This window comes from Oncorhynchus tshawytscha, linkage group LG01 (assembly GCF_018296145.1).
Source record: "Oncorhynchus tshawytscha isolate Ot180627B linkage group LG01, Otsh_v2.0, whole genome shotgun sequence".
Classification (NCBI taxonomy): domain Eukaryota; kingdom Metazoa; phylum Chordata; class Actinopteri; order Salmoniformes; family Salmonidae; genus Oncorhynchus; species Oncorhynchus tshawytscha.
The window spans coordinates 1,628,919-1,646,866 of NC_056429.1; the positions used below are offsets into that span (position 1 = coordinate 1,628,919).

At 47.0% G+C, this 17,948-nt stretch overlaps 1 protein-coding gene across 1 annotated transcript in view; it reads left to right on the top strand.

The window, feature by feature from the left end:
* ccdc33 (coiled-coil domain containing 33) overlaps nucleotides 1-17,948 on the top strand; it is a 61,143-nt gene that overhangs the window by 18,915 nt on the left and 24,280 nt on the right. Inside the window, exons 2-4 of the mRNA XM_042327600.1 lie at nucleotides 3,979-4,785; nucleotides 7,998-8,143; nucleotides 8,285-8,324. Of these exons, the coding sequence (XP_042183534.1) occupies nucleotides 3,979-4,785; nucleotides 7,998-8,143; nucleotides 8,285-8,324 (993 nt within the window). The remainder of the gene's footprint in view (nucleotides 1-3,978; nucleotides 4,786-7,997; nucleotides 8,144-8,284; nucleotides 8,325-17,948) is intronic.

Consider the following 17,948-nt stretch of genomic DNA (forward strand, 5'->3'; position numbering starts at 1 on the left):
ACAAATCAAGATGTCACACCCTGATCTGTTTCACCCTGTCTTTGAGATTGTCTCCACCCCCCTCCAGGTGTCGCCCATCTTCCCCATTATCCCCAGTGTATTTATACCCGTGTTCTCTGTTTGTCTGTTGCCAGTTTGTCTGGTTTGTCTCCTGCTTTTCCCCAGTCTTTCTTCTTTTTCCCTCCCCCTCCTGGTTTTGACCCTTGCCTGTCCTGACTGAGCTCGTGTGCCTGACCACTCAGCCCCTGACCCTGAGCCTGCTGGCCGTCCAGTACTGTTGCCCTGGGTTACTGACCCCTGCCTGCCTTGACCTGTCTGTTGTCTGCCCCTGTTGGATTATGAAACCATTGGGTCTTACCTTCATACCTGATATCAAAATATATTTTATATTTGAGATTCTTCAAAGTAGTCACCCTTTGCCTTGATGACAACTTTGCACACTCTTGGCATTCTCTCAACCAGCTTCATGAGGTTGTTACCTGGAATGCATTTCAATTAACAGGTGTGCCTTGTTAAAAGTTAATTTGTGGAATTTATTTCCTTCTTAATGAGTTTGAGCCAATCAGTTGTGTTGTGACAAGGTATGGGGTGGTATACAGAAGATAGCCCTATTTGGTCAAATCCCTTATTATGGCAAGAACAGCTCAAATATGCAAAGAGAAATGACAGTCCATCATTACTTTAAGACATGAAGGTCAGTTAATGTGGAAATTTCAAGTTTCTTTAAGTGCAGTCTCAAAAACCATCAAGCGCTATGATGAAACTGGCTCTCATGAGAACCACCACAGGAAAGGAAGACCCAGAGTTACCTCTGTTGCAGAGGATAAGTTCATTAGAGTTACCAGACTCAGAAATTGCAGCCCAAATAAATGCTTCACAGAGTTCAAGTAACAGACACATCTCACCACCAACTGATCAGAGGAGACTGTGTGAGTCAGGCCTTCATGGTCGAATAGCTGCAAAGAAACCACTACTAAAGGACACCAATAAGAAGAAGAGACTTCTCCCGGGTGGCGCAGTGGTTAAGGGCGCTGTACTGCAGCACCAGCTGTGCCACTAGAGACTCTGGGTTCGCGCCCAGGCTCTGTTGCAACCGGCCGCGACCGGGAGGTCCGTGGGACAACGCACAATTGGCCTAGCGTCGTCCGGGTTAGGGAGGGCTTGGCCGATAGGGATATCCTTGTCTCATCGTGCACCAGTGACTCCTGTGGCGGGCCGGGCGCAGTGCGCGCTAACCAAGGTTGCCAGGTGCACGGTGTTTCCTCCGACACATTGGTACGGCCGGCTTCCGGGTTGGATGCGCGCTGTGTTAAGAAGCAGTGCGGCTTGGTTGTGTTGTGTATCGGAGGACGCACGGCTTTCAACCTTCGTCTCTCCCGAGCCCGTACGGGAGTTGTAGCGATGAGACAAGTTAGTAGCTACTAAACAATTGGACACCACAAAATTGGGGAGAAAAGGGGGTAAAAAAAGAAGAGGAGACTTGATTGGGCCAAGAAACACGAGCATTAGACCGGTGGAAATCGGTCCTTTGGTCTGATAAGTCCAACAGCCGTGGTAGGTTCCAACAGCCGTGGTAGGTTCCAACAGCCGTGGTAGGTTCCAACAGCCGTGGTAGGTTCCAACAGCCGTGTCTGTGAAATGCAGAGTAGGTGAATGGATGATCTCTGGTTCCCACCGTGAAGCATGGAGGAGGGTGTGGGGTGCTTTGCTGGTAACACTGTCTTAACCAGCATGGCTACCATGGCATTCTGCAGTGATACGCCATCCCATCTGGTTTGCTCTTAGTGGGACTTTCATTTGTTTTTCAACAGGACAATGACCCAAAACACACCTCCAGGCTGTTTAAGGGCTATTTGTCCAAGAAGGAGAATGCTGGGAGCTGCATCAGATGACCTGGCCTCCACAATCACCCGACATCAACCCAATTGAGATGGTTTGGGATGTTGGACCGCAGAGTGAAGGAAAAGCATCCAACAAGTGCTCAGCATATGTGGGAACTCCTTCAAGACTGTTGGAAAGCATTCCCCGTGAAGCTGGTTGAGAGAATGCCAAGAGTATGCATAGCTGTCATCAAGGCAAAGGGTGGATACTTTGAAAAATCTAACATATATTTTGATTTGTTTAACACTTTTTGGGTTACTACACAATTCGATATGTGTTATTTCATAGTTTTGATGTCTTCACTATTATTCTACAATGTAGAAAATAGTAAAATATTAAGAAAAAACATTGAATGAGTAAAACGTTTGACTGGTATTGTATATATATATTCTTTTAATTATTATTTATACTCCGGACTCTGATATTCTTTCAGTTTTACAATTGTCTGTGTTGTTGTGAATTGTTAGATATTACTGCACTGTTGGAGCAGACTACACCCACAATATAATCTGATAAATATGTGTATGCGACCATAAAAATTTGATTTGTAAATAATCCTGGTAGGCACTTGATTAACTGTTCAGTAGTCTTATGGCTTGGGGGTAGAAGCTGATCAGGAGCCTTTTGGTCCTAGACTTGGCGCTCCGGTACTGCTTGCTGTGCAGTAGCGGAGAGAACAGTCTATGACTTGGGTGGCTGGTGTCTTTGACAATTTTGAGGACCTTCCTCTGACACCGCCTGGTATAGACGTCCTGGATGGCAGGAAGCCCAGCGATGTACTGGGCCTTTCACACTACCTTCTGTAGCGCTTTGTGGTCTGATGCCGAGCAGTTGCCTTAACAAGCGGTGATGCAGCCTGTCAAGATGCTCTCGATGGTGCATCTGTAGGACTATAGGATTGAATGGTCATATTGAAGAATCCTGTTCGGAAATGGTGCCTAACGATGGCCCTGTACAGTGGCTCTGCCAACCACTTTTTAGAACTGGCCAACATTTACATTTTAACACGGAAGACCTAATTCATATTTTGAAAACATTATTAGATAAAGAGAAAGATTAGGAAACGATTGAAATGAATACATTCAAGCCTCATATTTACAAAATAGAGGATATGACAGATAGAGAAATTAGCACGATTGATTGAGTGTTTCTGACATATTACTCAGAGTGATGTGGGTATCAAATTAAATTAAATTAAATAACATTGTATTTGTCACATACACATGGTTAGCAGATGTTAATGCGAGTGTAGCGAAATGCTTGTGCTTCTAGTTCCGACAATGCAGTAATAACCAACAAGTAATCTATCAATTTCACAACAACTAACTTATACACACAAGTGTAGAGGAATTAATAAGATTATGTACATAAAGATATATGGATGAGCGATGGCCGAATGGCATAGGCAAGATGCAGTAGATGGTATAGAGTACAGTATATACATATGAGATGAGTAATGTAGGGTACGTAAACATTATGTTAAGTGGCATTGTTTAAAGCAGCCACTCAATGTTAGTGGTGGCTGTTTAACAGTCTGATGGCCTTGAGATAGAAGCTGTTTTTCAGTCTCTCGTCCCTGTTTTGATGCACCTGTACTGACCTCGCCTTCTGGATGATAGCGGGGTGAACAGGCAGTGGCTCGGGTGGTTGTTGTCCTTGATGATCTTTATGGCCTTCCTGTGACATCGGGTGGTGTATGTGTCCTGGAGGGCAGGTAGTTTGCCCCCGGTGATGTGTTGTGCAGACCTCACTACCCTCTGGAGAGCCTTACGGTTGAGGGCGGAGCAGTTGCCGTACCAGGCAGTGATACAGCCCGCCAGGATGCTCTCGATTGTGCATCTGTAGAAGTTTGTGAGTGTTTTCGGTGACAGAGGTCTGCATAGATATTACTGCATGGTCAGAACTAGAAGCACAAGCATTTCGCAACACTCGCATTAACATCTGCTAACCATGTGTATGTGACCAATCAAATTTGATTTGAAATTTGATTTGATTTGCCTGGCAGTTAGGCTCTAGGAACTGTCCTCACTGGCCTCAAGAGTTGCTATGGGAGTCTTGTGTTGTGGTGACAGGATAATGGGTTGTTCTCCCTGGTAGATAGAGCCAAGAGCTTTCTCTACCTATACCATTGTGCTAGGTTCTATCAGTGAGGTGCTAGGGTCTACCATTGTGCTAGGTTCTATCAGTGAGGTGCTAGGGTCTATCTGTGATGTGCTAGGTTGTATCAGTGATGTGCTAGGTTCCATCAATGAGGTGCTAGGTTCTATCAGTGATGTGCTAGGTTCTACCAGTGAGGTGCTAGGTTCCATCAGTGATGTGCTAGGTTCTACCAGTGAGGTGCTAGGTTCTACCAGTGAGGTGCTAGATTCTCTCAGTGATGTGCTGGGATCTACCAGTGAAGTGTTAGGTTCTACCAGTGAGGTGCTAGGTTCCATCAGTGAGGTGCTAGGTTCTACCAGTGAGGTGCTAGGTTCTACCAGTGAGGTGCTAGGTTCTACTAGTGAGGTGCTAGGTTCTACCAGTGAGGTGCTAGGTTCTACCAGCGAGGTGCTAGGTTCCATCAGTGAGGTGCTAGGTTCTACCAGTGAGGTGCTAGGTTCTACCAGTGAGGTGCTAGGTTCTACCAGGGAGGTGCTAGGTTCCATCAGTGATGTGCTAGGTTCTACCAGTGAGGTGCTAGGTTCTACCAGCGAGGTGCTAGGTTCTACCAGTGAGGTGCTAGGTTCTACCAGCGAGGTGCTAGGTTCTACCAGTGAGGTGCTAGGTTCTACCAGCGAGGTGCTAGGTTCTACCAGTGAGGTGCTAGGTTCTACCAGCGAGGTGCTAGGTTCTACCAGCGAGGTGCTAGGTTCTACCAGTGAGGTGCTAGGTTCTACCAGTGATGTGCTAGGTTCTACCAGTGAGGTGCTAGTTGTGGTCGATAATGATTGAGATGTGTGCTGTATCCCTGCTCCAGTGAAGAACAAGGTAGGAGGTCTCTTCGTCTGCTGTGAAGGTTGACTGACAGCTTTAGGTCAACACTAGGGTAGTATTTGTTTATGAGGGATGGGCAGTAGCTAGGTAATTCCATGGTAATACTCTTCTCATATCTCTACTGTGAGTTTATATAACCCTGGTAACCATTAGCACTTTGTACGTACACAGTGAATTAGAGACACATGTTTTACATACGGTAGAGTTGTTGAACAAGAGCTGGTTAGCATACAAGAGTGGCTTGTATTTACCATAGTGATGTAACAGAATGTATACTGAGAAGATGAAGAGGTTCTACAGGCCATGCTCCAGTACTGTGAGTAGTGCATTGAGAGGATTGTCGTGGGCTATAGTAGAGCTGATGAGTTTCTGTGATAATGGCTTGTTTTGTCCTCCTAAATATGTCAAATGGACAGCTTTTATTAACAGAACTGTGGCTGTACATAGTACTGATTGTTTAGGCTTACTGATGTACCGTTGACTAACTTTTAACATATTCAGAGTTATGCCTTGTGGGAATTGGGATTTTTGCGTCTTTTGAAACATTGTAGATACGCTGATTGACAAACCGATTTCCTTTCAGGATTAGAATTTTTTATTTTCTATTCTATTATTCCAGGCATGTGAAAGAGTTCATGCTTTTAGATAGATATAGTGCCTTTCAGAACGATTTTTCCCCCCTGCGTTTTGCTGTGTTAAAGCCTGAATTTCAAATGGATTCCATTTAGATTTTTTTTTGTCATTGGCCTACACACCATAACCCCATTTCAAAGTGGAATTATGTTTTTCGAAATTTCCACAAATTCGTTCAAAATGAAAAGCTGAAATGTCTTCAGTCAACTCCTTTTGTTATGGCAAGTCTAAATAAGTTCAGGATTAAAAATGTGTTTAACAAGTTGCCGGAGAGGAAGGAAACTTCTCAGGGATGTCACCATGAGGCCAATGGTGACAATGAAACAGTTAGAGTTTAATGGCTGTGATAGAAGAAAACTGAGGATGGATCAACTACATTGTAGTTACTCCACAATACAAACCTAATTGACAGAGTGAAAAGAAGGGAGCTTGTACAGAACAAAAATATTTAAAAACATGCTTCCTGTTCGCAAGAACTTTATGTCCTGAATACATTAGCGTTATGTTTGGGGCAAATCCAACACTGAGTAACTGAGTACCTGAGAACTTTATGTCCTGAATACATTAGCGTTATGTTTGGGGCAAATCCAACACTGAGTAACTGAGTACCTGAGAACTTTATGTCCTGAATACATTAGCGTTATGTTTGGGGCAAATCCAACACTGAGTAACTGAGTACCTGAGAACTTTATGTCCTGAATACATTAGCGTTATGTTTGGGGCAAATCCAACACTGAGTAACTGAGTACCTGAGAACTTTATGTCCTGAATACATTAGCGTTATGTTTGGGGCAAATCCAACACTGAGTAACTGAGTACCACTCTTAATATTTTTCAAGTGTATCCGATGTGAAATGACTAGCTGGTTAGCGGTGGTGGGCGCTAATAGCGTTTCAATCGGTGACGTCACTCGCTCTGAGACCTTGAAGTAGTTGTTCCCCTTGCTCCGCAAGGGCCGCGGCTTTTGTGGAGCGATAGGTAACGATGCTTCGAGGGTGGCTATGTGTGCAGAGGGTCCCTGGTTCGAGTCCAGGTAGGGGTGAGGAGAGGGACGGAAGCTATACTGTTAAACAAGCATGGTGGTGGCTGAATCATGTTATGGGTATGCTTGTCATCTGCAAGGATTAAGGAGGTTTTTTTATGATAAAAATAAACGGGATAGAGCTAAGCACAGGCAAAATGCTTGAAGAAAACCTGGTTCAGTCTGCTTTCTACCAGACACTGGGAGTTTCAATTTCAGCAGGAGAACAACCTGAAACACAAGGCCAAAAATAGACCGGAGTTGCTTACCAAGATGACATTGAATGATCCTGAGTGGCCTAGTTGCAGTTTTGAGTTAAATCGGCTTGAAATTCTATGGAAAAACTTGAACATGTCTGTCTAGCAATGATCAACAACCAACTTGACAGAGCTTGAAGAATTTTAAAAAGAATAATGGGCAAATATTGTACAATCCAGGTGTGCAAAGCTCTTAGAGACTTACCCAGAAAGACTCACAGCTGTAATCACTGCCAAAGGCGATTCTAACATATATTGACTCAGGGTCTTACCCAGAAAGACTCACAGCTGTAATCACTCTTAGAGACGTACCCAGAAAGACTCACAGCTGTAATCACTCTTAGAGACTTACCCAGAAAGACTCACAGCTGTAATCAGTCTTAGAGACTCACCCAGAAAGACTCACAGCTGTAATCACTCTTAGAGACTCACCCAGAAAGACTCACAGCTGTAATCACTCTTAGAGACTCACCCAGAAAGACTCACAGCTGTAATCACTCTTAGAGACTCACCCAGAAAGACTCACAGCTGTAATCACTGCCAAAGGCGATTCTAACATATATTGACTCAGGGTCTTACCCAGAAAGACTCACAGCTGTAATCACTGCCCAAGGCGATTCTAACATGTATTGACTCAGGGTCTTACCCAGAAAGACTCACAGCTGTAATCACTGCCAAAGGTGATTCTAACATGTATTGACTCAGGGTCTTACCCAGAAAGACTCACAGCTGTAATCACTCTTAGAGACTTACCCAGAAAGACTCACAGCTGTAATCACTGCCCAAGGCGATTCTAACATGTATTGACTCAGGGGTGTGAATACTTACGTCAATTAGATATTTCTGTTTTTCATTTTCAATACATTTGCAAACATTTATAAAAACATGTTTTTACCTTGTCATTATGGGGTATTGTGTGTAATTGTGTGGCAAAAATATTTAACACTAGAACCGCCTTAGGCCAACAGCCACTGACTTTAGATTAGTAAATTAACCCCCCCAACAAAAAAAAAATGATGTCCTGCTCCTTCCCGGACTTTTCCTAAATGTTTGTATTTTTCACTGTTCAGTTGTCAGAATTTTGAAGTACCCGGCCAGGCGCTAAATGCATCACTCTCTCTCCTCACTGAATGAATGAAACAAAAATTGGAAAAGGGTATGAATACTTACTGAAGGCTGTAGATGGTTCAAGTTCAGAACAACGTGATTTTCTTTCTTCTTTCTTACCCCAGAAGGATGGTCCCAGTCTACCGTCATACGATGCCCTGGCCCGGATCCTCCCAGACAACACCACTACAGCTCCAGCTGGGGAAACAGAGGAGCCACAGAGCAACAGACATATCAACCAGACGTATCAGAAACACACTCCACACAAAAGGTAATACCCCTGTAACACAGTTTGTCAAAATGATCTTTAATATTGATACGTAGCGGTACAATGGTCACCAAATATTCATTTCTAGCTGAGTATTGTATTTTGATGATCATCAAAATGTTTTTTTCCTTTCCGTATCATCAGAGCTCCTCTCCCTGACTTTGAGGATGACCTTCAAAGCAAAGTGAGTAAAGCATCTATACCCTCACAAACTACTCTTCAAAATCACTAGACCGGTCCTCAATGAGGAGTGAGAGATGTGCTACTGGGCTGGTTGCCTGACTCTCCTCTGAAATCCTCTATGTCTGAGAGACAGCCCTCGTCTCCGGCCCCTGGCGTAGAACTAGGAGGCTGGTTGCCTGACTCTCCTCTGAAATCCTCTATGTCTGAGAGACAGCCCTCGTCTCCGGCCCCTGGCGTAGAACTAGGAGGCTGGTTTGCAGATGGTAAATTCCCCTAGGCTGCCAAGAGACTTCTGTGTCTGTGTGCTGGTTAGTTATTCAGGGACCAACGAAGACTGAAAGGCCAACTAGGCGATCCACGGGGAGGCTTGTTGAGGGAGCCCATAGGGAGCCCATAGGGACACTGGAGGCTGTGGGATTCAGACAGTCTGAAATGATGTATAGCTCCTCCAATGAGATCAACATGGCTGCCGATAGAATAGTTGAACATTTATCTGTGTGTCTGAACTGCTAGAGAGAAAACATGTTGATGAGACACCTTCTGGTGCTAGTGGACGAGGTGTTAACGTCATCAAATCTCATGCTGTTGGCCTCATTCTATACTCTAGTCATATGTCTTAGTAACGAGGATATTGATCAATCATGTTGTTGGCCTCATTCTATACTCTAGTCATATGTCTTAGTAACGAGGATATTGATCAATCATGTTGTTGGCCTCATTCTATACTCTAGTCATATGTCTTAGTAACGAGGATATTGATCAATCATGTTGTTGGCCTCATTCTATACTCTAGTCATATGTCTTAGTAACGAGGATATTGATCAATCATGTTGTTGGCCTCATTCTATACTCTAGTCATATGTCTTAGTAACGAGGATATTGATCAATCATGTTGTTGGCCTCATTCTAGTCATATGTCTTAGTAACGAGGATACTGATCAATCATGTTGGTTTTAGACCCATTTAGCCTGGATTTAATGGGGCCAGATCGGCACGTTATTATACTTTAAAACATTAGTTGTAAAGAATATGTTGCCTTTGTAATACCTTTTACTCTTATGTTCATACCAGCACACACACACACACACACACACACACACACACACACACACACCCTTTCATCATATAGCCTCCCAGGGAGCGAGCTGACTGCCATCTGTTTGTGATGTGATTGTCCTGGAGCGACAGGGAGGAGTGCTGCAGTGAGGCCTCCATCCTGTTGTGTCTTCAAAGCAGAAGGAGAGAAGGGAGAGAGAGAGGGAGGGAGAGACCCCCTCACACACTTCTCATCACAGGACCCCCTCATCCACTCCTCCCTCCCCCATCACAGCCCTCCCTCACTCTCTCGTCATCTCCCCGTCTCCCATCCCCGTACCCCCAACCCCCTGGTGAGCCTCCGCCCGTCCCCTGTCTCATCTGCAGTCATATGATTGTCACCTTGTGCCCTTTCAATTAGACGCTCAATTTCATCCCCAAGTCTCAGGGGGCTTCTACCACCCAACCACTCCCTCCTCCTCCTCCCTCCTCCTCCTCTCCCAATACTCCTTCCTCCTCCTCCTCTCCCCATACCCCTCCCTCCTCCTCTCCCCATACTCCCTCCTCCTCCTCTCCCTATACTCTCTCCTCCTCCTCCCCATCTCCCCATACCCCTCCCTCCTCCTCCTCTCCCAATACTCCTTCCTCCTCCTCTCCCAATACTCCTTCCTCCTCCTCCTTCTCTCCCAATACTCCCTCCTCCTCATCCTCTCCCCATACTCCCCTCCTCCTCGTCCTCTCCCAATACTCCCTCCTCCTCGTCCTCTCCCAATACTCCTTCCTCCTCCTCCTCTCCCAATACTCCTTCCTCCTCCTCTTCTCCCAATACTCCTTCCTCCTCCTCTTCTCCCAATACTCCTTCCTCCTCCTCCTCTCCCCATACTCCTCCTTCCTCCTCTCCCCATACACCTTCCTCCTCCTCCTCTCCGCATACCCCTCCCTCGTCCTCCCTCGTTCTCTCCCCGTACTCCTTCCTCCTCTTCTCTCCCCATACACTTTCCTCCTCCTCCTCCTCCCCTGCCCATACTCCTTCCTCCTCCTCCTCCTCCTCCTCTTCTCCCCATACTCCTTCCTCCTCCTCTCCCCAAACTACTTTCTCATCCTCCTCCTCCTCTCCCCATACTCCTTCCTCCTCCTCCTCTCCTCCTCCTCCTCCTCTCCCCATACACCTTCCTCCTCTCCCCATACTCCCACCTCCTCATCCTCCTCTCCCCATACTCCTTCCTCCTCCTCTTCCTCCTCTTCCTCCTCTCCCCATACTCCTTCCTCCTCCTCCTCTCCCCATACTCCTTCCTCCTCCTCCTCCTCTCCCCATACTCCTTCCTCCTCCTCTCCCCATACTCCTTCCTCCTCCTCTTCCTCCTCTTCCTCCTCTCCCCATACTGCTTCCTCCTCCTCTCCACATACCCCTTCCTCCTCCTCCTCTCCCCATAATCCTTCCTCCTCCTCCTCCTCCTCTCCCCATACCCCTTCCTCCTCCTCCTCCTCTCCCCATACCCCTTCCTCCTCTTCCTCTCCCCATACTCCTTCCTCCTCCTCCTCCTCCTCCTCCTCTCCCCATACCCCTTCCTCCTCCTCCTCTCCCCATACCCCTTCCTCCTCCTCCTCTCCCCATACTCCTTCCCCCTCTCCTCCTCCTCTCTCCATACCCCTTCCTCCTCCTCCTCCTCTCCCCATACCCCTTCCTCCTCCTCCTCTCCCCATACCCCTTCCTCCTCCTCCTCTCCCCATACTCCTTCCTCCTCTTCCTCTCTTCATACTCCTTCCTCCTCCTCCCAAACCCCGCCTATAACCACACCGCTCTAGATTGGAATCTGAATCCCCCCTCTACCTCCCAGCCTCTATTCAGCTCTTTATACACACCCTGACTGTTGGACACACCCTGACCCTGATGGACACACCCTGACTGATGGACACACCCTGACTGTTGGACACACCCTGACCCTGATGGACACACCCTGACTGATGGACACACCCTGACTGATGGACACACCCTGACCCTGATGGACACACCCTGACTGATGGACACACCCTGACTGATGGACACACCCTGACCCTGATGGACACACCCAGACTGATGGACACACTCTGACTGATGGACACACCCTGACCCTGATGGACACACCCAGACTGATGGACACACCCTGACTGATGGACACACCCTGACTGATGGACAGACCCTGACCCTGATGGACACATCCTGACCCTGACTGATGGACACGCCCTGACCCTGACTGATGGACACACCCTGACTGATGGACACACCCTGACTGATGGACACACCCTGACACTGACTGATGGACACACCCTGACTGATGGACACACCCTGACCCTGACTGATGGACACACCCTGACTGATGGACACATCCTGACCCTGACTGATGGACACACCCTGTCCCTGACTGTTGGACACACCCTGACTGATGGACACACCCTGACTGATGGACACACCCTGACTGATGGACACACCCTGACTGATGGACACACACTGCTAAACACACCCCACTTCACAACAGGCAGACTACTACAACAATAACAGACACACTGCTACAACAAGAACAGACATACAACAGACACACCGCTACAACAAGAACATACACTGCTACAACAATGACAGACACACTGCTACAACAATAACAGACACACTGCTACAACAAGAACATACACTGCTACAACAATGACAGACACACCACGGCGAGGAGAGGCCAACAACAATGGCCCAGAGTCAGCTGCTATGCGGATGAATGCAGAGGCCTCCGTTGCATGGGTCAGTCAACAGTAGCAGTCTGCAGGTGGTTATAATGCTGCATGGGTCAGTCAACAGTAGCAGTCTACAGGTGGTTATAATGCTGCATGGGTCAGTCAACAGTAACAGTCTGCAGGTGGTTATAATGCTGCTTGGGTCAGTCAACAGTAGCAGTCTGCAGGTGGTTATAATGCTGCATGGATCAGTCAACAGTAACAGTCTGCAGGTGGTTATAATGCTGCTTGGGTCAGTCAACAGTAGCAGTCTGCAGGTGGTTATAATGCTGCATGGATCAGTCAACAGTAACAGGTGGTTATAATGCTGCATGGGTCAGTCAACAGTAGCAGGTGGTTACAATGCTGCATGGATCAGTCAACAGTAACAGGTGGTTATAATGCTGCATGGATCAGTCAACAGTAACAGGTGGTTATAATGCTGCATGGATCAGTCAACAGTAGCAGTCTGCAGGTGGTTATAATGCTGCATGGATCAGTCAACAGTAACAGGTGGTTACAATGCTGAAGACACAGAACAAGAACAATATGATCACATTAGAAATGGTGAAGTAAATCTGTGAATCTGTTTATTCGTGATGGAATGGATCAGTCATAATGCGCTATGGATTGTATTCATGGTGGAAAATAAGCTTTTATTCAAGATAAACTTCATGTTCCATCCTGATTTTCAACGTGCTCAGACTAAACGACAAGGTGATTATAACGCGACTGAATGACGCCTGTCCATCAGTGTGACTGCTTGCCATGTGAACTGAGGTGTACAAGGATAATTATATTGTGTCCTGCCATGTGAGCCGTCTCTCTGTGTCGCTGCTGTTTTCCCATGGTAAAAGGTTCCCTGGATATCAGGCAGGACAGGGTCTTATGTTTACACTGGGACTAAGGGGTGGCGGTACAACAGGGAGGACTATGTTACAATGTACAGCAGCCAGCCATCCAGCCAGCCAGCCAACCAGCCAGCCAGCCATTCAGCCAGCCAGCCTGCCAACTAGCCAGCCAGCCATCCTGCCAACCAGCCAACCAGCCAGCTAGCCATCCTGCCAGCCAGCCATCTTGCCAGCCAGCCAGCCAGCCAGCCAGCCAGCCATCCTGCCAACCAGCCAACCAGCCAGCCTGCCAGCCATCCTGCCAACCAGCCAGCCAGTTCTCTGTCATGTCCTCTGAACAACCTTCTAACAACCATACCTCACACCAAAAGAGATTAAATGGAAACCTGGAGAAATTAGGAGTATTAATTATGCAGACATTGAGCCTTGTGACTAATTGTAAAACATGTGGTTCTGCTGTAGCTGGGATGGTTGGCTCATCTTGTTTGGTGCAGTGAGACCAGAAACTCTGACAGATTTGTTGTCCTGCCAGGCCCATAGCCATGCATTAGATCTGCTGCACTCTGAAAGCAGATGCTGGGACTCTAGAGACATCTAGTGGTGATGAATTAGATTACACTAAATAACCGATAGGTTACCTGATGCAGGAAACACATGCTGTCACATTTGTACACGTTAGTCATTAAGCAGAAGCTCTAATCCAGAGAGATTTACCATTACATCATCTTAAAACAGCTACGTGTCACAATCGTATCAAGTACATTTTCCCTCAACAAAGTATTTACCAGGAAAGTTAGTGCTAGCGGGAAAAGAGAAGTTGTGTTATTTTTTGGGTGCCTGTATTAGGACCTGCACCGCTTCCTGTTCTCTACAGATGTCGTAGAGCATTAGGACCTGCACCGCTTCCTGTTCTCTACAGATGTCGTAGAGCATTAGGACCTGCACCACTTCCTGTTCTCTACAGATGTCGTAGAGCATTAGGACCTGCACCGCTTCCTGTTCTCTACAGATGTTGTAGAGCATTAGGACCTGCGCCACTTCCTGTTCTCTACAGATGTCGTAAAGCATTAGACCCTGCGCCACTTCCTGTTCTCTACAGATGTTGTAGAGCATTAGGACCTGCGCCACTTCCTGTTCTCTACAGATGTCGTAAAGCATTAGACCCTGCGCCACTTCCTGTTCTCTACAGATGTTGTAGAGCATTAGGACCTGCACCGCTTCCTGTTCTCTTCAGATGTTGTAGAGCATTAGGACCTGCACCACTTCCTGTTCTCTACAGATGTCGTAGAGCATTAGGACCTGCGCCGCTTCCTGTTCTCTACAGATGTTGTAGAGCATTAGGACCTGCGCCGCTTCCTGTTCTCTACAGATGTCGTAGAGCATTAGGACCTGCGCCGCTTCCTGTTCTCTACAGATGTCGTAGAGCATTAGACCCTGCGCCGCTTCCTGTTCTCGACTGATGACGTAGAGCATGAGCCTGCAATAGCGAGTCACTTCTTTGATGTTTGCAGAGAAAGAGAGAAGAGGAGAGATCCATCCTCATAGCAGTGATAGGAGAGACCATGAGAGGATATGAGAGAGGATATGACAGAACTGAGTGACTTGGTGTATAGAGAGAAGAGGAGCTTTGGAGGAATACGCAGATTTAAAGAGGAGTCCATATTTTGCTTTCTAATGATCATGATCTTTTCCTCAAAGAAGTTCATGAATTTATTACTGCTGAAGTGAAAACCATCCTCACTTGGGGAATGCTGCTTTTTAGTTAGCTTTGCGACAGTATCAAAAATACATTTTGAAAGGGAAATTAAGTAGTGATCAGAGACATGGGGGGGTTGCAGTGAGATTAGTAGGCGAACAGCCTCTAGCGAAGATGAGGTCATATTGCCTGCCTTCTGGCCAAGACAAAGCATAGCAGTGTGAATAGACAACACAGAGTTACACATGGAGTAAACAATTAACGAGTCAATAACACAGTTGAAAGAGTCTATATACATTGTGTGCAGAAGGCATGAGGAGGTAGGCGAATAATTACAATTTTGCAGATTAACACTGGAGTGATAAATGATCAGATGGTCATGTATAGGTAGAGATATTGGTGTGCAAAAGAGCAGAAAAGTAAATAAATAAAAACAGTATGGGGATGAGGTAGGTAAAAATGGGTGGGCTATTTACCGATAGACTATGTACAGCTGCAGCGATCGGTTAGCTGCTCAGATAGCAGATGTTTGAAGTTGGTGAGGGAGATAAAAGTCTCCAACTTCAGCGATTTTTGCAATTCGTTCGAGTCACAGGCAGCAGAGAACTGGAACGAAAGGCGGCCAAATGAGGTGTTGGCTTTAGGGATGATCAGTAAGATACACCTGCTGGAGCGTGTGCTACGGGTGGGTGTTGCCATCGTGACCAGTGAACTGAGATAAGGCGGAGCTTTACCTAGCATGGACTTGTAGATGACCTGGAGCCAGTGGGTCTGGCGACGAATATGTAGCGAGGGCCAGCCGACTAGAGCATACAGGTCGCAGTGGTGGGTGGTATAAGGTGCTTTAGTGACAAAACGGATGGCACTGTGATAAACTGCATCCAGTTTGCTGAGTAGAGTGTTGGAAGCTATTTTGTAGATGACATCGCCGATGTCGAGGATCGGTAGGATAGTCAGTTTTACTAGGGTAAGTTTGGCGGCGTGAGTGAAGGAGGCTTTGTTGCGGAATAGAAAGCCGACTCTAGATTTGATTTTAGATTGAAGATGTTTGATATGAGTCTGGAAGGAGAGTTTACAGTCTAGCCAGACACCTAGGTACTTATAGATGTCCACATATTCAAGGTCGGAACCATCCAGGGTGGTGATGCTAGTCAGGCGTGCGGGTGCAGGCAGCGAACGGTTGAAAAGCATGCATTTGGTTTTACTAGCGTTTAAGAGCAGTTGGAGGCCACGGAAGGAGTGTTGTATGGCATTGAAGCTTGTTTGGAGGTTAGATAGCACAGTGTCCAAGGACGGGCCGGAAGTATATAGAATGGTGTCGTCTGCGTAGAGGTGGATCAGGGAATCGCCCGCAGCAAGAGCAACATCATTGATATATACAGAGAAAAGAGTCGGCCCTAGAATTGAACCCTGTGGCACCCCCATAGAGACTGCCAGAGGACCGGACAGCATGCCCTCCGATTTGACACACTGAACTCTGTCTGCAAAGTAGTTGGTGAACCAGGCACGGCAGTCATCAGAAAAACCGATGCCACTGAGTCTGCCGATAAGAATATGGTGATTGACAGAGTCGAAAGCCTTGGCAAGGTTGATGAAGACGGCTGCACAGTACTGTCTTTTATCGGTGGCGGTTATGATATCGTTTAGTACCTTGAGCGTGGCTGAGGTGCACCCGTGACCGGCTCGGAAACCAGATTGCACAGCGGAGAAGGTACGGTGGGATTCGAGATGGTCAGTGACCTGTTTGTTGACTTGGCTTTCGAAGACCTTAGATAGGCAGGGCAGGATGGATATAGGTCTGTAACAGTTTGGGTCCAGGGTGTCTCCCCCTTTGAAGAGGGGGATGACTGCGGCAGCTTTCAATCCTTGGGGATCTCAGACGATATGAAAGAGAGGTTGAACAGGTTGGTAATAGGGGTTGTGACAATGGCGGCGGTTAGTTTCAGAAATAGAGGGTCCAGATTGTCAAGCCCAGCTGATTTGTACGGGTCCAGGTTTTGCAGCTCTTTCAGAACATCTGCTATCTGGATTTGGGTAAAGGAGAACCTGGAGAGGCTTGGGCGGGTAGCTGCGGGGGGGGAGCTGTTGGCCGAGGTTGGAGTAGCCAGGCGGAAGGCATGGCCAGCCGTTGAGAAATGCTTGTTGAAGTTTTCGATAATCATGGATTTATCGGTGGTGACCGTGTTACCTAGCCTCAGTGCAGTGGGCAGCTGGGAGGAGGTGCTCTTGTTCTCCATGGACTTCACAGTGTCCCAGAACTTTTTGGAGTTGGAGTTACAGGATGCAAATTTCTGCCTGAAGAAGCTGGCCTTAGCTTTCCTGACTGACTGCGTGTATTGGTTCCTGACTTCCCTGAACAGTTGCATATCACGTGGACTATTCGATGCTATTGCAGTCCGCCACAGGATGTTTTTGTGCTGGGCAAGGGCAGTCAGGTCTGGAGTGAACCAAGGGCTATATCTGTTCTTAGTTCTGCATTTTTTGAACAGAACATGCTTATCTAAAATGGTGAGGAAGTTACTTTTAAAGAATGACCAGGCATCCTCAACTGACGGGATGAGGTCAATGTCCTTCCAGGATACCCGGGCCAGGTTGATAAGAAAGGCCTGCTCACAGAAGTGTTTTAGGGAGTGTTTGACCGTGATGAGGGGTGGTCATTTGACTGCGGCTCCGTAGCGGATACAGGCAATGAGGCAGTGATCGCTGAGATCCTGGTTGAAGACAGCGGAGGTGTATTTGGAGGGCCAGTTGGTCAGGATGACGTCTATGAGGGTGCCCTTGTTTACAGATTTAGGGTTGTACCTGGTGGGTTCCTTGATGATTTGGGTGAGATTGAGGGCATCTAGCTTAGATTGTAGGACTGCCGGGGTGTTAAGCATATCCCAGTTTAGGTCACCTAACAGAACAAACTCTGAAGCTAGATGGGGGGCGATCAATTCACAAATGGTGTCCAGGGCACAGCTGGGAGCTGAGGGGGGTCGGTAGCAGGCGGCAACAGTGAGAGACTTGTTTCTGGAGAGAGTAATTTTTAAAATTAGTAGTTCGAACTGTTTGGGTATGGACCTGGAAAGTATGCCATTACTTTGCAGGCTATCTCTGCAGTAGACTGCAACTCCTCCCCCTTTGGCAGTTCTATCTTGACGAAAAATGTTATAGTTGGGTATGGAAATCTCAGAATTTTTGGTGGCCTTCCTGAGCCAGGATTCAGACACGGCAAGGACATCAGGGTTAGCAGAGAGTGCTAAAGCAGTGAGTAAAACAAACTTAGGGAGGCTTCTGATGTTAACATGCATGAAACCAAGGC